The 20,849-nt window shown below is 44.6% G+C and overlaps 2 protein-coding genes across 3 annotated transcripts in view; both read left to right on the top strand.

The window, feature by feature from the left end:
- LOC115932675 (uncharacterized) overlaps window positions 1-307 on the top strand; it is a 60,167-nt gene extending 59,860 nt beyond the window's left edge. For both annotated transcript variants that reach the window (XM_063697145.1, XM_055360607.2), the window contains one exon: window positions 216-307. In XM_063697145.1, the coding sequence (XP_063553215.1) occupies window positions 216-248 (33 nt within the window). In that variant the 3' untranslated portion in view covers window positions 249-307. The remainder of the gene's footprint in view (window positions 1-215) is intronic.
- Window positions 180-20,761, top strand: LOC129523500 (lysine-specific demethylase PHF2-like). Its single transcript, XM_055364151.2, has 5 exons — window positions 180-321; window positions 1,534-1,717; window positions 2,756-2,917; window positions 4,612-4,902; window positions 19,523-20,761. The coding sequence occupies exons 2-4, from the start codon at window positions 1,535-1,537 to the stop codon at window positions 4,708-4,710; spliced, it is 444 nt and encodes a 147-aa protein (XP_055220126.2). The 5' UTR covers window positions 180-321; window position 1,534; the 3' UTR covers window positions 4,711-4,902; window positions 19,523-20,761.
- Window positions 20,762-20,849: the final 88 nt, after the last annotated feature.

Here is a 20,849-nt window from a genome sequence, read left to right as displayed (position 1 = left end):
GAGCGCCGACACCATGGGGGTGTGGGGGATGGGGTTGGGGCAGGGGCTCTGTGCTGTCCTTGGCCGTCACCTGAGAAGCACAGGACGAAGGTCTCAGAGTCTGGAATACTGCACATGGCACACACTGATTTTTCCTGTTTCTCTCAAATTTTTTTCCTGTTTTCTTGCTTTTTTTAAAGATTGGCCCACAGCTGTTTTTCTTTTAATGTATGAAGGTGACACATTGTGAACAATTCAAACAAAAATAAGGAGCAAGAAGGCAAAGCCGCCTCTGACCTTGGCCACCCCCATCCCACTCCTCGGAGAGAACCATTGGTAATGGTATGTGGTTTTTCCCAGAATGCACACACTCATGATGCAGACACATCTATCACACACCCACTTAGGACACAACATCCACGCTTACTCATGAACACACTCCACTCATGACACCAACTTGTAGACACGCTCATGACACACTCATCTACACTACAACACATGACACATTCATGACACATTCGCTCATGGACACACATGACATGCTCACTCAAGTCACACACAGTCATGACACACTCGTACCTACTCAGACACATGGTGCACTCACACTCATGGACACACTCACCAGGACATGACACATTCACAACACAACACTCACCCATGGATACACTCATGCCACATTCATAGACACGACAGTAGCGTACACGTGAACACACTCATGACACACAGCACTCAACACGGTACACTGACACTCATGGAAACACTCCCCAACACACTTGTGACAACACACCGACACACTCGCTCACATGACATGGACATGTGATACACTCATGGACATTCACGGATACAGCTGTGGACACACTCTTGATACATAGGATTGACACACTCAGACTCATGACATGCTTATGACACACATCCTTGATGCACTGAGACACTGACTCACTGACACACTCACACTCCCAACACCCTCATCCCTGGCACAGTTACCGACACTTGCACACACCCATGTAGACACCTACACTCACGAGATCCTGTATGGGTGGCTGTTGTGAATCGAAGGCTGCCTTTGCATTTCCTTACCTTCCGTGGATATGAGTTGGCTGGATTTGACAGTGACCTCAGGGGTCGCGGGTGCCCTGTTGTCAGCTCTGAAGAGCAGTGGCTGTTACCCAGGTGACACCAGAGGCACCTGGGCTGAGTGTGAGAAATGGTATCTATGCTCCAGCCCTGAACGTTACAGTCACATGCAGGTGGCCAATCTGGAAAGACTTTCCAGTTCCTGGGAAAGGAGTTTCCCTCTCGGGTGGATGATTTTGGGGCCTTCTCATTGTCTTCTGGGGGTGGTGGCCAGCATCAGACCCAGTCTCCCGCCAGGGCCACAGCCAGCGCCTGGGCTCGTTTTGCCCTCTGTGCTCCTCTGTGAAATGGGAGCTGTGACTTCTGGCCCGCAGGTGGTGAGACAGTGTGGGACGTGCCTCACAGAGCATGTTTCCCGCTCCAGGGGACATCAAAAAGGGAGTCCCAGGTTCCCTCACCACCTTCCTGTCCCACCCCCAGAATGTCCAGCTTTGTGGAGCCACCTGACACCATGAAGAAGCTGTTCCTGGTAGAAAACTGGCCAGATGATGCATTGCTGGCCAAGCCCAGAGTGAGCAAGTCCTGCCTGATCTGTGTGAAGGACAGCTACACCGACTTCCACGTCGACTGTGGGGGCACCTCCACCTGGTACCACGTGCTCAAGGTGAGCCACACCCCTTGGGGGACTTCGGCTTTGCCGTGGCCATGACTCATCTGCAAGATGGTCTGCAGTCCCTGGGAGCCCTGACTGTGGCCAAGATGCCACTCCCCAGTGGGCCCCAGACCATCCATCCCTGGAACAGAAGACCATGGAGACATCGCTGGGTGGAGGGGCAGGGGTGCATGTGGGATCAGAGAACCGCACGAGTGTCTCGTTTTTCTAATGGGATTCAGGCTCAATAACATTTGGGTGAGGGTGCTGGGTGACTGTGCACTTAGAGGAGAAAGGTGGGTGTTGTGAAGACATCCTGGAAGAGGGGCCAGCCGTAGCCAGGGCCTTGCACAGGAGCCAGTGGGCAGGATGGGGGCATCTGAGTGGACAGGGAAGGCTAGGAGCCTCATCATCAAGGCCAAGAGAGGGAAGCCAGAAGAAAAATAAGATGTAAATAGCAACAGAAACAAAGGAAACCCTAAGCTTGGGCTTCCCTAGCTGCTAATTGAGCTTCTCCAGACCCGCTGGAGCTGGAGCTGGGGGCGGGTGCGTGTGCTGATCCTACCTCTGGGAGGCCTTGAGCAAGTCACTGGGGCATCCTCGGAACCTGCCTTGGCTTTGCTGCAGTAGGACGGGTCTCGCTGCTCCCAGTGCAGAACCCCTCCTGGGGCCTGGCATAAGACTGCCTGGGACACGGTGGCATCATTTGACCCAGCCTGGGATCCAAGTGGCTCTCAAGAGTGGAGCTACCTGGAATGCTTCTGACAGCCAGTTACAGCTTTATTTGCAACCTGGGCACCCACACCATTCGTAGTGCCTCAAAACTATGTAATGTGGGATTATGGGCTTTAGCTCTTGACTATGCTGGGGGCCCAGATACCCAGAACCTTCCTAACACGCACACTTCTGAATTGCAAAGCACCTGTGCCCTCAGTGGTGCAGGCAGGAGTCATGGACCTGGGTGGGGTACTTTTCACATTAGGGCCTATCACTTGCACTCCCACCCTATGTCCTGGTATGGGTGGCTCCGCCAACAGGCTCTTTTGGCAGGGGGAGAAGACCTTCTATCTCATCAGGCTGGCCTCGGTCGATATCTTCTGTATGAGTGCTGATGGTCTGCCGCTAACCACAGCGAGATGTTCTTTGCTGACCAGGTTCACAAATGCTACAACTGCATCGTCAAGCAGGGCCAGACCCTCTTCATCCCCTCAGGTGAGTGCAGGCAGCTTTGGGGACCGTGTCCTAGGGCTTGCGGGCCCTCGTCAAGGTTACTCCCCTGTCCCTCGGGCCGTGTCCCCACCACGGGATCTGTCTGCATCCGTGGCATGCCTGCTCCCTTGTCCGGAGCTTAACGCCACCCCGGCCCAGTCCCTGCAGAGGGGCCAGCAATGGAGCTGTCTGGTCAGCGTGGGCACTCCTCACCACCGAGGCCACCTTGGAGCTGCACAGCCGGTCAGCCCCTTTCACAGCCTGGCTGGGCTCACTGTGACTGAGCCCATGGCTGGAGACCCAGCTCAGAGAGCCTTGTGTGGGGACAGCAGCCACGGCATCAGAGCCAGTGAGGGAGGAGGGTACTTGTTGCCAATTAAGGCAATATTAGGGGACATTTTGAGTCTGTGCTGAAGGAGAAAGCCCGTCGTGAGCCGCTGTGTGCCCCTAGATGATGTTAGAACAAATCTCAGACATCCTGCTGTTTCATTAAATATTCCACTATTTCTGAAGGGCTTCCTTTCCTTCTAAAGTAACACAGCTACAATACTGTTCTCACACCTCAAAAAACGAACAATTAACAGCAATTCGCTAGTATCGTCAAATAGCCTATTGGTGTTTAGATTTTCACATTGTTTTATAGGGGTTTTTTTTTTTTCATTTTAAATAAGTATCAAACAGAGGCCTTCACATTTTAATGATTTATAAGCTTGAGAATCTTCTGTAATCTCTGGGTCCTTCCTCCCTCCGTCGGCTTCCTCACTGTCACAGCTATTTAAGAAAGAGCTGTGGATTTCCCAGGATCTGGCCCAGGCTCTGTCTCCGAGGATAACCCGGGGTCCAGTCCCAGCTCTGGGGGCGATGCAGCTGCCCCGGCCTTGTCTCCTACCCCTGAGTATGGTTGGGAGGCCGGGTGGCTGGACCCAGGCTGTGGCTTCCTCTCTCTCAGTACTGCGCTCATGTGGCCCGAGCGAGTCTCCTCAGCTCTGGGCCTCGGTTTCCCTGTCTGTGTGGTGCAGGGCTGGACTGACTAGTCTGTGCCGCCTCAGACGCAGCCTTTCCGCCAACCCCCTTCTGTGGAGCCTGGGGTGGGGCCAGGGCCAGAGAGGCCCAGGCTGCTGGTGAAGCTGCAGAGGTGAACAGGGCACCAAGGCACAGGCAGGCAGGAGCTGGAGCCTGGGCTGGGCCGGGGAAGGCCTGTGCTGGTCTCTGCCACTCTCTGATCTGGAGCCATGAGAAGCCCGTTCATGGGAGCGAGGTCGGGTGCCAGCCACTCCTGCCTCTCTCTGAGACTGGATCTGTGCCACGCTCACTCCTGTGGACTGCCTGGCCCTCGTGGGACATTTCCTCCGCAGCCTGAGCATGCAGATGCAGAGGAGATGCAGAGGAGCATGCAGATCCTGAGCATGCAGATGCAGTGCCTGCCTTGCTGTCTGCCCTCAGGTTCTGTGGGACAGCGTCCTCCCTCTAGCGGGATCGGTGCTGGACACCTTGGGCCGAGCACTGGCTCAGCCTGCCTGTGGGTGACCTGGACATGAACGTCAGTCTTGGTGGGCCTCTTCGTGATGCGGAGGGAAGGAGGAGATGGGCTCTGGGGTCGTGCAGGCCGGCCCCTCTAGGGACCTGGCTGCTGGACAGTCATAGTCGCCCTTGGTGGGGTTGGGGCTGCTTAAAATCCTGCTTCCTTCTCTTCTCAGGCACTGACAGAGCTCTCGTGGGCCCCGAGCCCTGCAGCCTCCCAGGGCGGTTGTCCCCTGGTCCACCTCAGCTATGCAGGGCCCAGAGGGGAAGCCTGAGCTGGTGTGTCTGGGGCCTGGACCCACCCCCATCGTCACCTGCTTGATGGTCAGTGCACTGAGAATGGCTCTTTGGTGGCTTCCAGAGCATATGAAGTTGAAAAGAGGTTGAAACTAGGCAGCCTGACTCAGTTTCCCAACTTCAGAACTGCCTGCTGGTACATGGGGAAGCACCTGCAGAGGCGTTCAAAGGTACTGGTTGCTGCAGGGTGGGTGTCCAAGCCTGGGGCTCTTGGTTATGGGGGAGGCCAGACTTGGCTCAGGGCTGGCTGACTGGGTGTGAGTGCCGCCTTCCTGTGGCCTGAACAATTCCTCTTGGGACTCAGCCTCCTGGCCCTCAGTTTCCCCATCTGTATAACGTAGGGCTGGATTGAACAGGCTGGGCCTCTCTTTCTGATTGGACTATCCCTTGTAGAATGAACAGTGGGCTGTGGGTTGAGAGGGGTGTGTGTGCGTTGCCTCGGTGCAGGTATCAGTCACACCTGCTCCACTCTTCACACTTGCCTCCACTGGGAAGGTGGGGCCCTGGCTCTGTCACCAGCTGAGGAATGGGTGTGAGTGGGCTCTGGGTCCACTTAGGACCCCTCAGGGCCGTGGCAGCTGGACCATGAGGCAGGCTTGTGGCTCGGTCCCGGCCTTCCGTGGAGGCACTGTGGCATCCCTGGGCTGCCCCTTCTGTCCCAGGTCCTGCCTGGCCACATCCTCAGAGATGAGAGCAGGTGGCTTCCTGCAGCCACCACCCTGTTCAGGTCTCCAGACTCTGCCCAGCAGCATGAGGAAACTTGCAGGAGGGTTTGCATTTCTGTGTGATTTTCTTTCTCACTGTGCCCTTCATCAGAAGTTGCTCTTTTTTGGTTCTGATAGCAGCCAAGAGCTCTTTCATCCATAACCCTTTGCATTCTGGCCCTAGTTTGAGAAGGAAAAATGGTCCTTAGTCATGGCTGGCCAGGTTTCAGTAAGATTCTCCCATTGCTGTCTAAATGTGGAGCCTTGCAAACAAGTTTTAATCTTTATTATTTAAGGAATATATTACTAAATATATTTAGGTGTTGGTTAGCTGAGCATGATGTTCCTAGAGGTGAAATACTCTGAAAGACTACTAAATTCTTAATTTCTCTGTATACATAAGGCTGTTCTTGCATTGCTATAAAGAAATAGTTGACTATGGGATTAGGTTCTATGTTCGTTTTCCAGGGCTGCCATAACAAAGTACTATAGACTGAGTGATTTAAACAGCAGAAACTTACTTTCTCACAGTTCTGGAGGCTAGAAGTTCAAGATCAAGGTGTCAGCAAGGTTGTTTTCCTCTGAGGCCTTTTTCCTTGCCTTTAGATGGTCATCTTCTCATGGTCTTCTATTTGTGTGTGTCTGTCTTTTTTTTTTATTATTCGCATAGTCTTGCCGCTTACTATTTTTCACTGTGAATTTTTTTTTTTAAATAGTGGAACTGGAAGTCTCTAGATGGTGGGGATCATGACTTAGGTTTTGATGTCTTTGTGTCATTTCATTGGTGATCTACATGTGGTAGTGTTTGGAGATGCAAAGATTGTGATTTCATTTCAGCTTAGAGATGTAGTGCTGAGTGAATAGTAGATATTCATATACTTCTGTGAACTGGATCACTATTGTCATCACATATAAAAATAAATTTCTCATGCTTTAAAGATAAATGTAAATAAAATAAATAATAAAGCTCTTGGAAGAAAAAAAAGAAATAGTTGAGACTGGGTAATTTATAAGGAAAGAAGTTTAATTAGCTCATGGTTCTACAAGGAAGCATTAGCACTGACATCTGCTTCTGGGGAGGCCTCAGGATCATGGCAGAAGGCAAAGCAGGAGCTTCCATGTCACATGGTGAAAGCTGGAGCAAAAGAGAGGGAGTTAGGTGCCACACTTTTAAACAGCCAGATCTCATGAGAAGGCACCCACTGTCATGAGAACAGCACCAAGGGAATGGTGCCAAACCATTCATGAGAACTCCACCCCCATGATCCAGTCATCTTCCGCCAGGCCCCACCTCCAATACTGGGGATTACAGTTCAACCCGAGATTTGGCTGGGGATATATATCCAAACTGTATCACTGGGTAAGCAGAAAATTCCTAGGTCAAGTGAATATAAGTTTAACCTAGACCAGAGTCACAACCCCTCAATCAATTCCCAGATTAGAGCCAGTTTATAGCCCCAGAACCCCCTGGAGGGGAGGCCAAGTACTCTTGAGGAAGGAGCACCATACACTGCCAAAAAAAATTACACTGTTAAACTTCCTCACAACTTCCCCAAAAGTAAGGTACCATTTAGCAGGGTAACTATGCAATGGGGAAAAGGAAATAATCAGACCTATTAGAAACTACTGGACACTGGCCCTGAACTGACACTAATTCCAGGATACCTAAACCCCCTCTGTGGGTCACCAGTCAAAGTAAGGACTTATGGAGATCAGGTGATTCAGGGAGTTTTATCCCATGTCTGTCTCACAGTGGTCCCAGTGAGTCCCGAAATCCATCCTGTGGTTCTTTCTTGGTTCCAGAATGCATGATTAGAATAGATATACTCAGAAGCTGGAAGAACCCTACATTGGTTCCCTAACTAGTGTAAGGGACAAGGGTTATTATGGTGAGATAGGCTAAATGGAAGCCGCTAGAACTGTCTCTGCCTTGGAAAGTAGTAAACCAAAGTTAGTACTGCATTCCTGGAGAGGTTGCAAACATTAATGCTACCATTAAGGATTTGAAATATGTAAGGGTGGTGATTCCCCCACCACATCCCCCATTCAATTCACCTATTTGAACTGTGCAGAAAACAAATGAATTTTGGAGAATGACAGATTACAGTAAGCTTAACTAGATAGTAACTCCAATTGCAGCTGCTATATCAGATGTGGTTTCGTTGAATAAATTAACACATCCTCTGATATGCAGCCATTGACATGACAAATGCTTTTTTTCCTCTGTATCTGTTCATAAGTCTCATTAGAAGCAGTTTTCTTTCAGCAGACAAGGCCAGCAATCCATCTTCACTATCCTGCCTCACAGATATGTCAAATTTCTAGGCTGATGTTAAAATTTAGTTGGCAGGGATCTTGATTACCTTTTACTTCCACAAGATATTACTGGTCCGTTACACTGATGGCATTACTGGTAAGACATACATGTCAGAGAGTGGTTAATAAATCCAACTAAAATGCTGGGGCCTTCTACCTCAGTACAATTTCGAGAGGTCCAGTGATGTTGGGCACATCAAGATATTCCTTTTAAGGTGATGTTGCTTCTGGTCTCTCCTACAACGAAAAAAAGAGACTCAACACCCTGTGGACCTCTTTGGATTTTGGAGGCATCATACTCCTCATTTGCGTGTGTTACTCTGACCCACCTACTAAGTGACCTAGAAAACTGCTGCTTTTGGGTGGGACCCAGAATAAGAGAAGGCTCTGTAGCAGTCCAGGCTGCTGTGCAAGCTTCTCTGCTGCTTGGGCCGTATGATCTAGCAGATCCAATGGTGCTTGAAGTGCCAGTGGCAGATAGGATGCTGTTTGGAGATTTTGACAAGCCCTATAAGTGAGTAACAGCACAGGGCTTTAGAATATTGGAGCAGAGTCCTGCCATCTTCTGCGAATAATTCCTCTCCTTTTGAGAAACAACTCTTGGCCTGCTACTAGACCTTAGTAGATACAGAACTCGTAACCATGGGCCACCAAGTTGCCATGTGATCTGAGCTGCATGTGATGAGCTGGGTGTTATCTGATTCACCAAGCTATGAAGCTAGGCATGCAGAGGAGCACTCCAGCATTTAATGGAAGTGGTATACACATGGTTAGGTCTGAGCAGGCTCTGAGGCACAAGTAAGTTACATGAAAAAGTGACCCAAAAGGCCATGGTCCCCACATCTGCTACACTGCCTTTTCTCTAGCAGCCTGCACCTATGATCCCATGGGGAGCTCCCCATTATCAGTTGACTAAAGAAGAGAAGACTTGGGCCTGGAATACAGAGGGTTTTGCATAATATTCAGGAACCATCTGAAAGTGGATAGCTGCAGCACTGTAACCCCTCTCTGGGACATCCCTGGACAGCGGTGAAGAGAAGTTATCCCAGTGGACTCAACTTCAAATAGTGCACCAGGTTGTTCACTTTGCTTGGAAAGAACAAATGGCATAATGTGTAAACATAATTAGAAGATTGCTGACAAGGAAACCTGGGAAAGAGGTATGTGTGGATGGACCTCTCTGAATGAGCGACAAAACCATGGTGATATTTGTGTCCCATGTGGATGCTCACCAAAGGATGACCTCAGCAGAGAAGAATTTTTAAAATCAAGTGGATAGGATGACTCATTCTGTGGATACCTATCAGCCTCTTTTGCCAGCCACTTCTGTCATCTCCCAGTAGACTTAGGAACAAAGTATCCATAGTGGCAGGATGGAGACTTAGCCTACATGGACTCCCACTCACCAAGGCCAACCTGGCCATGGCCACTGTGAGGGTCCAGTATGCCTGCAATGCAGACCAACTCTGAATCCTTGATATGCACCTGGGGTAATAAGCCAGCTACCTGGTGACAGATTGATTACATTGGGCCACTTTCATCATGGAAAGGGCAGTGTTTTATTCTTACTGGAATAGACACTCTGGATATAGAATTGCCTTCCCTACATGCAAAGTTTCTACCCAAGCTACCATCCATGGGCTTACGGAATGCTTTAACCACAGTCACTGTTTTCCATACAGCAGTGCTTCTGATCAGGGAATTCAGTTAACAGCAAAAGAAGTGCAGCAATGGGTCCATGTTCGTGGAATTCACCGACTTTACTATGTTTCCTACCATCCTGAAGTAGCTGGTTTGGTAGAATGATGGAATGGCCTTTTGCAGACTCAGTTACAGTGTCAGCCAGGTGGCAGTACTGAGCTGGGGAAAGATTCCTCAGGAGTCTGTATGCTTTAAATCAGCATCCAAAATATGATGCTGTTTCTCCAAAAGGCAGAATTCACAGGTCCAGGAATCAAGGGAAGAAAGTGGGAGTGGTCTCACTCACCGTTATTCCTAGTGACCTACTAGCAAAATGTTTGCCTCTTGATCCTACAACTTTATGATCTGCTGGCCTAGAAGTCTGTTTCAAAGGAAGGATTGCTTCCACCAAGAGACACAACAGTGCCTTTATAGAACTGGAAATTAAAACTGTTACCCAGTGGCTTTGGATTCCTCATGCCTGTAAATCAACAGGCAAGGAAGAGAGTTACTGGGCAAGTTCTGGTTATCGATCTTAACTGGCAAGGGGAACTTGGACTCGTACTTCCAAATGGAGATAAGGAAGGGTGTGTCTGCAATATATATACCCTTAGGGTGTCCTTGGAATTATAATATTCTGTAATTATGGTCAATGGAAAATGACAACCACCTAATCCAGGCAGGACAACTAATGGCCCAGACCCTTCAGGAATGAAGCCTTGGGTCATCCCAACAAGGAAATAATCACGACCAGCTGAGGTGCTTAGTGGAAGAAGTGAGGTGCTTAGTGGAAGAAGGTAGCTATAAATACCAGCTATGACCACATGACCAGTTACAGAAATCAAGATTGAAATTGTTATCAGCATTTCCTCCTTTTTTGCTATGAATACACACAAATGTGTGTGGGTGCATTAAGCAAATATTATTGTTTTTCTGCTGTCTTATTCCCTTATAATTTAACGTAGGATGTATTGACTATATCATTGCATTTAAGTGTTGTTGATTTTATATTATAACATTTAAGTTACAGGATATCAAGGAGAAAAGTAAACATTCGAGGATTATACCTCCTTTTCTGGGGAAGGGGTAGGTGTGTCTTCAGTTGTACATGGGATGATGATATATTAGACAGAAGCATGGCCTTGCTATTTTCTTTATTTGGAGATTAAGTATAGTTGAAGGAGATGTGTATGGATGCCAAGTTGACAAGAGGCGGACTTGTGATGAATAATTTCATGTGGAAATTTGACTATGTCATGAGGTGCCCAGATATTCAATGAAACATTAGCCCAGCTATGTCTGCGATGGTGCTTTTGGATGAAATTAACATTTGAATCAGTAGACTGAGTAAAGCGAGCTTCTCTCCCTAATGTGAGTAGCCCTTACTCAATCAGTTGAAGGCCTGAATAGAACTAAAATTACTCTGACCTTCCAGTAAGAAAGAGAAAACTCCTGCCTGGCTGTTTGAACTGGCTCATGACTTTTTTCTTGTCTTCAGACTAAACTGAAATATTGGGTCTTCTTGGATTTTGAGCCTGCCAGTTTTCAGACTGGAACTTCCACCATTGACTCTCGTGGTGCTCAGGCCTTCAGACTCAGACTAGAACTCTCCCATTGGCTCTTCTGGGTCTCCAGCTTGCCAACTGCGAACTTGACTTCTCAGCCTCCAGAATTACATAAGCTAATTACCTATAGTAAGTCTTTCTCGCTCTCCTTCTGTCTCTGCTATTGGTTCTGTTTCTCAGGATATTCCAGATAGTACAGTCACCTCTGGCTGAGAATTCCAACTTCTTCGCTTTATAGATTATTCTTCCTCTATGATTCAAACATCCTAACTCATAAATAAGATTTATTTTCTCCCTCAATTTTCACCAAAAAAAGACACACATACATATAACCCATTAGTTTATTTTCAATAACCTTACAGAAGATATGGAGGTGTAACAAAAATTACTGTAAACATAAGCCTTATATTCTTTCTTTTTTTTTGCTTTTTTTGAGATGGAGTTTCACTCTTGTTGCCCAGGCTGGAGTGCAGTGGTGCAATCTTGGCTCACCACAACCTCCACCTCCCGGGTTGAAGCTATTCTCCTGCCTCAGCCTCCTGAGTAGCCGGGATTACAAGCATGTGCCATTACATCTGGCTAATTTTGTATTTTTAGTAGAGATGGGGTTTCTCCACGTTGGTCAGGCTGGTCTCGAACTCCCGACCTCAGGTGATCCACCCGCCTCGGCCTCCCAAAGTGCCGGGATTACAGGTGTGAGCCACTGCACCCAGGCCAAGCCTTATATTCTTTAAAAGTTAGTTCCCCACTGCTTGGCCAGCTAATTCCCTCTGAGCTTTTCTAGCATGACCCTGGCTCTCCTTCCTGCATCTCCCTCCTTCCCCTCCCTTCTCTTCTGTCTTTTCTCTTCTCAGGAGCAAAAACTAAATTGGTCTCCTTTTCTCACACAGGATAGTTTTGGTGCCCCCTTTGCTGCTTTAACTCTTGCCAATGGGCATAACTTTGAAGTTTCAATTTTATCCCAAGCAGCTCATCAAACTAGTACTTCAACATTAGGAATTCTTCTGTAATAGGAATTCTAGTGCCAGCTATTCAAGTTATAAACATCTCAATCTCTGTCACAATCAAAATAACTGCCATTGACTGAGAACTCATGCTCCAATCACTGTTATGATGTGCTTCACTGACATTCTCTCATGTTCTTACAGAAACACCACATAGTCGTGCTTTTTCCAACTGTGGCAGATGCTGCTGTGTTTCTAATCAATATCCATTTTCTTCTTCTTTTCAATTAAAGGGTGCTGCTCCATTCAGTCCCACTTTACTAGGCCTCTGCATTGCACCCTCGCATACTATTGTTGGTAGCTAAGGGCTCACAAGTGCCCTGTTCTCTCCTGAGCACTTCTCCAGACTTAAGGGAGCTGCCTCGCCTGGACAACCTGTAGCCAGTGACTGACTGACACATGGTATAAAGGGCTATTCCTCTAGCCTCAACGTCAGGCCAACTCTGTAATGCAATCCATGCTCCAAAACTCTGGGTGTCAGGCTGAGCCAGTCTTGTGTTGAGATCATCCTGGCTTAAGTAGATCTCACCCTTGTCTCACCCTACTTACTATTCCCCTCTCATAAGGTTATTCTCTCAAGAAAAATTGCTCAATAATTGCTATTGCAGGCTCTGCTTCTAGAGAACCCAAACTGACTGACTGCGCTGCAGAAAAAACAAGGCCATTAACAGAAGGAAACCAATTAGGGTATCACTGGAGCCTGGGTGAGTGGCGACCTAACAAGAGCTCACTCCAAAATGGTAGCAGTGGACACAGACAGGAGTTGGATCAACCAGTTCATTTGTTTTCCATAATCATATTTTATTTTCTTTGTAGCAATTATCACTCTCTGCTATTATAGCATTTTGTGTCTTTTAAAGTTTCTTTGTTTTTTGTTTTTGAGATGGAGTGTTGCTCTGTCGACTAGGCTGGAGTGCAGTGGCATGATCTCCACTCACTGCAACCTCTGCCTCCCAGGTTCAAGTGAGTCTCCTGCCTCAGCCTCCCAAGTAGCTGGGATTACAGGCACGTGCCACCACACCCGGCTAATTTTTTTTAGGGGCGGGTATTTCTAGTCCAGACAGGGTTTCACCATTTTGCCCAGGCTGGTCTCAAACTCCTGACCTCAAGCAATCCACCCACTTCTGCCTCCCAAAGTGTTAGGATTACAGGCATGAGTCACCATGCCTGGTCTCCTTTAAAGTATTTTTAAATATTTACCTTGTTAAAAGTTTTTATCTTCCTTTAAAGAGACATAAGAATGAGGGCCTTTCTTAGGTACTATCATATTCTTTCTGCCCCTAAAACAGTGCTGGCAGACAATTCATGCAAAATACATATTTGTAAATAAGTGAATGAAAAATGAATGGAAGAAGAGTGATTGAGATTAGCTTGAGGCCTATGTGGGATTGAGGGAGCTGATTAGGTTATAAGTTGAGAGAGATCTAGAAATATCAAAAGAACTCTGGAGAATGATCTGTTTGGTATAATAAATTACATACTGGGAACTCAGGAGAGATACTGTAAGGCCTAAGACGGTATTTGGGTGACTAAGCCCTTCACTTTAAAAGCTCAGTGTAGTACTTTATGCAAAACCTTGAAACTTACCGTGTTTCTTTTTGGCATTTTGGGTGATGCTTAAGAATGTTAAATAATGAAAGACTCTTTGTGTTACCTGTACTGTGTGTGTATTAGAATTGTAACCTATTTCAGTTTTCGTCTCATCACCAACAAGCTTTTCAAAGTAGTAGAAACTACTTTTTCAGAAGGTGAAGTAATGCTGTTTTGTCCAGTGAGTGATTACTTGTTGTGAATACTTAGTGATCATCTGGCTTGGAAACATGCGTAGGTGTGTTTAATAAATGAGACTGCTACTATCTGTTAATTGTACTTTATAATTGCAGTTTATCTCCTCTGTACACCTGCAGAGTCCTGGCTCATATCACAGAGAAAAGGTCGTTACTGTGGCTTGACTGAGAGAGCTCATTTATTAAAGCTCTAAGGGGTTGTATTATCAACTTTGTCTCATGTCTTTCTACATTATCTAATATTCTCCATTCAGATGTACACAAAAAAATATCCGTCTTTTAAATGCATAACATACATATACATGTACATACATATATGCTGTTATTGTTATTGTTAAAGAACTTTAGTTATTTAAAGTTAGTAAAATTAGAGTTATTGTTATGGTTATGCTGTTAAGTTATTGATGGTTAAATCAATAACTTTTAGGCAACAAATTGGTTGATCGCTTATTGTTGATTTTAGGCAGTTGCCAAGCAATATTAATGTCCTAACATTAAGATTAATGGAGTGTATCATTCATTGACTTGATCATTCCACTCCCATTTCTATTGCCCTGTCCCTTGGGGTCCTGGCATTGGGTTCGTATGTGTGCAATCGAATCTTTTCCATGGCAGATGCTGAGGAGCAAGTCCTGACAGTGAATAGCCATGTGTTTAGTCAGGTGTTTACATAGGCTCAAATAAATGAGAATTTTATGGAAAGTAGATAAGACATCTCAATACTTTCAAATTCATTTTAGAAAAGTATAGTATGAGAAGAAGAGCTTCGACAAATATTGTGTCTAAAAAGCTAAAAACATCCTGATCTTTGTAACTGAGTGGCTAACAAATAAACTAAAGAAACACAACACTCAGTTAAAGGAGTCAAAATAAACTGTCATAGAATACACATCATGATGAGGTCTTATTTAGCAATATTATATTCCCTTTAATTGCATTTGTAATGTTGACTTAAATGGGAGAATACTGCATTCTTTTGCCTTTTCCTCTCTCTGAAGGTTTTGAGAGAAGAAACAGAAGAAGTTGTAGAAAATCAACTCTGCTTCCTTTTACTAATTGTGAATATAAGCTCACCGTACTCTGCAGTGAAAATAAAAACAATGTTTTAGTTGATTGTGTCTACCAATGCCATCTACTCCACATTCTTGCTTCAATTGATAGCTTATTTTAAGAAAACACTATGACTTGTTTGTAGAAAATGTACTTTAAGATCCCAAAAGCATTTAATTCCTCAGGAAAACTTACCAGGATGTCATATAATGATTAAAAAGACGTTCAAAATCAGTAATTTTCATCAGCTGATCTGCTTTCTTGGTATTTTATACTGTAATACCCTTTACTATATGTGATCTCTGAATAGATAAGTCAGCTTTCAATGCTCACAGTTTTTAACATAGAGTATTTTTTTTAAACTTTGAGTATTGTATAGATTAGGGACAGTGACTTTCACTGAATGAAACTATACTTACTTCTGGTATAAAGAGAATATATACTCATCTACACATGCCCCACTTTGCACTACAGCTGAAGGACTCTGAAAGCACACTGCTCTGGGTTTTAGCTCCAGGGCATCCCGTGGGTGGGTCCCTGAGCAAAAGCATTGTAGGACATCCCGTTCTACAAGGAATGAGGACAAAGCCCAGGCTTTTCTGGAAAGTTCCTCTATATATCAAGATACTGCATTCTTAGCACATTCTACAGTTATTCTAAAACTGCAAGCCAGGAAATGGGGAAGGGGAGAAGAAAGCTGAGTCCGCTGAGGCCATCTAGGGGCCAGTCCTCCTCCAGAGGCCGTTAAATTGGTCCAGGAAAGAGAAAAATATGGCTTTAATCAGGGTGGTGACGATGGAGTTCTTAATCAGTGGTAGGGTTTTTGATAGGTTTTGTAAGTGTGATAGAACCAATAAGATTTCTTTCCAGACTGGATGTAGAGTGTGAGAGAAGAAGAGTGGTGATCCCAAAGTCATTAGCTTGGGCGCCAGATGGAATTGCCATCAACGGAGATTAAGGAAGAATGATTTGTCCCTTAAATTGCACAGTTGTAGCAATAGATGAGTTTACTAGGAAACAAAACGTGTTTGCAAAGGACTGGTCTATTTCCTTAAGAAAACAGAAACTAGGCCGGGGCGCGGTGGCTCACGCCTGTAATCCCAGCACTTTGGGAGGCCGAGGCGGGCGGATCATGAGGTCAGCAGATCGAGACCATCCTGGCTAACACGGTGAAACCCTGTCTCTACTAAAAATACAAAAAATTAGCTGGGCGTGGTGGCAGGCGCCTGTAGTCCCAGCTACTCGGGAGGCTGAGGCAGGAGAATGGCATGAACGTGGGAGGCAGAGTTTGCAGTGAGCCGAGATTGCGCCACTGCACTCCAGCCTGGGTGAGAGAACGAAACTCCGTCTCAAAAAAAAAAAAAGAAACTAAAATATTAGTGCTCGTTTTATGCCTGTCTTTGTCAAAACACTAGGACATTAAAGAACATGTAGGGCAATACAAACCAAAAATGTAATAAGCATGCAATGCCCATATCCTCCACCCCAGTAAAATAATTCATGTATTCAGCTTGCATCCAAATTATTTATTATTATTCTGCCAAAGTGTTTCACACAGATTGCCATTTTAAATTTTGTTTTTGATGAAATGTCTGTTGAAATGCTCGTTTGGAGAAATGACTACTTTCTCTTGATTCCTTGACTAAATTTTCACAGAATCGTTTGATCGGACACTATATAGAAATGTGTTCACTATTATCCATTAGAGTTTATTAAGCAATGAAAGAAATGAAGGCATAAGGATATAACGTCTGTCCAAATTTCTGAGCAGTCAGTTTCTCATTAGAGCTCTTGTATTTGGGGATTCTAATGTGGAAATACTGTGAGAATTTAAAGAACAAATAGTACATCCTCCTCCCTTAGAAGGTAGAGCCAAGAAAAGAATTCAAAATTTTGAAATTCCTTCGTATGACATTGTTCTTACCAGGTATCAGAATTTTTAATTTTTATATTATATTATATTATATTATATTATATTATATTATATTATATTATATTATATTATATTTTAAAACGGAGTCTCGTTCTGTCACCCAGGCTGGAGTGCAGTGGCGCCATCTGGGCTCACTGCAAGCTCCGCCTCCCAGGTTCACGCCATTCTCCTGCCTCAGCCTCCCATGTAGCTGGGACTACAGGCGCCCGCCACCACGCCCGGCTAAATTTTTTTGTATTTTTAGTAGAGACGGGGTTTCACCGTGTTAGCCAGGATGGTCTCGATCTCTTGACCTCGTGATCTGCCTATCTCAGCCTCCCAAAGTGCTGGGATTACAGCTGTGAGCCATTGCGCCCAGCCCAGAAATTTTTTTTTTAATGGTGAATCTTAAATGGTGAATTTAGATAATAACCTAAGATAATTTCGTAGAAATGCAAAATTTGCAAAATAATTTCTGATCATAAAAGGAGGATACGTGAAAGCTTATCCCAGGTGGTGTCTGACCTGCTCTTGTATCTCTGGATTTTCACACTAGAGTGCAATTATGTGGCATATCCACTCTGATTTTTGCAAGTTTAAGAAGTTACTTTAGACACATTGTAATGTTTCTTTAAGCATATTTCACTCCCATAAATGGGGTAACAACATTCCATATTAAAGTTAGTAACATATTACAATTAAAGTGTCTAATTCTCAGATCCTTTGTAACACATGGGCTACAATAAATCACATACAAAAAAAGTCTTAAATTATTAGAATCTATTATGTAAAAAGTGACTAAGAGAATCATGCTAGTTTTCAATTTATTGCCTCTGATCTCCAAATGCAGTCTTCAATACATGTTCTGTACTAATGGACAGGCATCTTTAAGCATTTCTGCTTACCAGTAAGGATATCAGTAAGCAGAAAGAAGGCTGTTCTGCTCTTTCCAGCTGCTGCATGGTGGGCCAGCAGTGTGGGTATGAGAACATCTGGTGTCATTCTGCCCCAGTGACATGTTCAAAATACACCACCCCTCAGTCCTAGCCTGTCCTAGTGACCACCTTCATGCAGCCCTCTTGAGAGAGATGCTGTGTGGTCCAGGTCTCTTGCCCACACTGCCACCCTGATTCCCTCTGCCTGCTTGTGCCTACCTTCCAGACTTGTGAGGTCCCCCCGATGCAGCGGCCCTCCTGTCAGGGTTACCATATGCTCTAAGCTTTGTGCTGCACTGGCATTGCAGGGAAGTTTACATTTTCCCCCTGAAGTTTTGATAATGTAAGCCTATAAAACAAACTGAAAATAGGGAGATTAACAGAAGAAAAGGCATACAAATTTATTAACATGCATATGGGCTTGGGTATCACATACAAAGTATTAATAAACTCAAAGCGAGGGTCAGATGGTTGAAATTTGTATGCCATCTCGAGGCTACAGAAAGAATGGCAGCTCAGAGCACGGCCAAAACCAGGTTATGGTGGTGAATCAAGTTATGGTGGTGGGACACGTTATGGGAGGGAGAGAAGAGGAGCCTGGCAGCAAAGCTGGTCTTGTTATGTAGCTGAAACCTCACAGGTAGCAGCCATCACAGAAAATAGATGGTAAATGTTTCTTCGAGAAGTTTAAAGGTGTCAGACTAGACTCAGATGAGGAAGGGCTCCAGAGAAACCTGGCTGTATCAAGGCAGATTCTCTATGGATGCAAACCTCCCTCCTGAGGAAAGACAGCTTTTCAGGGCCACTTTTATTTGCAGACCTTCTGAACAGCCATCTGAAAAGATGTCAAAGAAGGATATTTGGGGGTGAAATATTTTGATTTTCTTCACAGGCATACATTTTACATGGCAGAATCATAATACAAGTATAATTAGATAAAACTAAAGTACAAGTATAATTAAAGTGAATACCTAGTCCTATAACAGATACGTTCCACAAAAATGTAATGATTAACACCAGGGGCAGTTATATTTCAAGCTTATGCTTCTCAGCTTATCTGTTCTTGTAGCAGTATAGGTCAAATGAGAAGATAACCATAGAGTGATTTCAACAGAAATTTAATATAAAGAATTATACCATGATAAAAGATTAACTATAGGATATAAGTGAACTCTACAAGTTAATCTAGAGCTGAGGGAAGATACTCAAGGAAGAACGAACTTGGAAAGAGAAGCCCTTCCCCAAAGCTGTAGTTAAGACTTTATTGGAGAAGGTGTTTTATCCTACTGAATTACAGAGAAGTCTATCTGTTTACCTGGGGCAGAGCGGGCCTGCAGTCACAGGTGAAGCCGAGCTATGGACTGAATTGCAGCCCGTCCCAATTCATAGGTTAAATCCCTAACCTCCAATTTGGCTACATTGGAGATACAGTCAAATTGTAGGTTAGGGATTTAACATATGAATTCGGACGGGCTGCAATTCAGTCCATAGCTCGGCTTCACCTGTGACTGCGGACCAGGTTGAGCCAAGCTATGGACTGAATTGCTATGACCTGAATTCATTTAGACTACATTTGGAAGTAATTAAAGTGACATTAGGTAATTAAAGTTACATCCTATCAGATTAGGTTGGGTCCCTAATCTGATAGGATTGGTGGCTTTTTATGAAGCCTATATAAAACAAACTGATTATAGGCAGATTTTTTTAAAGGCATACACATTTATTAATGTGCATATGGATTTGGGAGTCATATGCAAAGTATGAGGCTCAAAGCAGGGGTCAGATGGTTGAAGTTCTCTCTCCCTCTCTCTCTCTTTCTCTCTCCTTATACATACAGTTAAAGAAGGCCATGTGAGAACACAGCTAGAAGGTGACCATCTACGAGCCAGGAAGAGATCCCTCACCAGAAACCAGCTGGCCAAAACAACATAACTTTGGACTTCCCAGCCTGCTGAACTGTGAGAAAATAAATTTCTGTCGTTTAGGCCACCTAGTCTATGGTACTTGTTATGGCAGTTCAAGGAAATATATACAAGCAGGAAATAACTCTCTGGAATGAGGATGGGGTGCAGGTAAGCAATAGCAAGTGGCTGGGTGCCTGATGTACAAAATGAGTAAAGGTATACAAACCTTTCCTTTGTTAAAGGAAACCAAAAATATTTCACCCCGAAACATAGTTCTTTGATGTATCTTGAGGTGGCTATTCAGAGGGCCAGCAGACAGGAATAGTGCAGAAAAGCTGATTTTCGTGGAGTAGATTTGCATCTGTGGAGAAAATCTATATAGGTGAAATAAACAGCCAGGCTTTCTCTGAGATTCCCCTTCTGCAACATGGTATATAGGCTTCTGAACCCCACTAAGGTATTGACAATCACTATGTGATTCTCTTTGTGCACACTAATAAATTTGCATGCCATTTCTCCTGTTAATTGAACTTTTCTGAGTTGATTTTTCAGCAAAACTTCAGAGGGCAAAGGGGAAGCTTTTCATTGGCCTCTACACCTGGTTTCCACCTGATTAATTGGCCTCCTGAAACTGCCCAGCTGTTCAAAATGATTTATGCATCTATGTGGCATGGATCACTTCACTACGTCCAGTACTAACCTAAGCAATGCAGGCTCTTGCCCGTTCGAGATGAGACTCTAATAAAGCATGAACATTGTCTAAGCCACCTAAAACTTTCATAGAGAAGATAGTCATTGATTTCACATATTGGTTCACAGAAAAAAAGAATGGGGCCATTATGTATAATTAACCTTACCATCATTATCATCTGAGAAGTCTTTTTCTATATTTTAAAGTAAATGTCAATTTAGGTAGTGAGAACTATAAACTACATTAAGTTGAAATGAAAATGCTGACCATATGTTAATAACTTCATGTTAAGGAAATATATTCACTCGCTGAGAAAGTCTACCATTTTATGACATCATGAGCAATTAAATATTTTGAATTATTTTTATTTTATATATATACTATTTGCATTTTTTGGTTTGCTTATAATATTCTCTTTATATACAACCCCCCAAATAAAAATAATTTGGAAAGACATGAAGAAGAAACTACCTACCACCAAGAAACTACCACCAAGATATCAAAGATAAACAGAACCAATATTTTGCTGAGCAGTGTTCAATGTATTTACATGTCCATACACATGGACT

The sequence above is a fragment of the Gorilla gorilla genome, chromosome 14 (genome assembly GCF_029281585.2).
Source record: "Gorilla gorilla gorilla isolate KB3781 chromosome 14, NHGRI_mGorGor1-v2.1_pri, whole genome shotgun sequence".
Lineage (NCBI taxonomy): Eukaryota > Metazoa > Chordata > Mammalia > Primates > Hominidae > Gorilla > Gorilla gorilla.
This window is presented reverse-complemented; position numbering and strand designations above follow the sequence as displayed.

Coding starts and splice junctions, on each gene's coding strand:
- LOC129523500 (XM_055364151.2), top strand. CDS start 1,535: ATGTCCAGCTTTGTGGAGCCACCTGACACCATGAAGAAGCTGTTCCTG. Junction 1,718..2,755: donor CCTGGTACCACGTGCTCAAG/GTGAGCCACACC, acceptor CTCTTTTGGCAG/GGGGAGAAGACCTTCTATCT. Junction 2,918..4,611: donor GACCCTCTTCATCCCCTCAG/GTGAGTGCAGGC, acceptor TTCTCTTCTCAG/GCACTGACAGAGCTCTCGTG.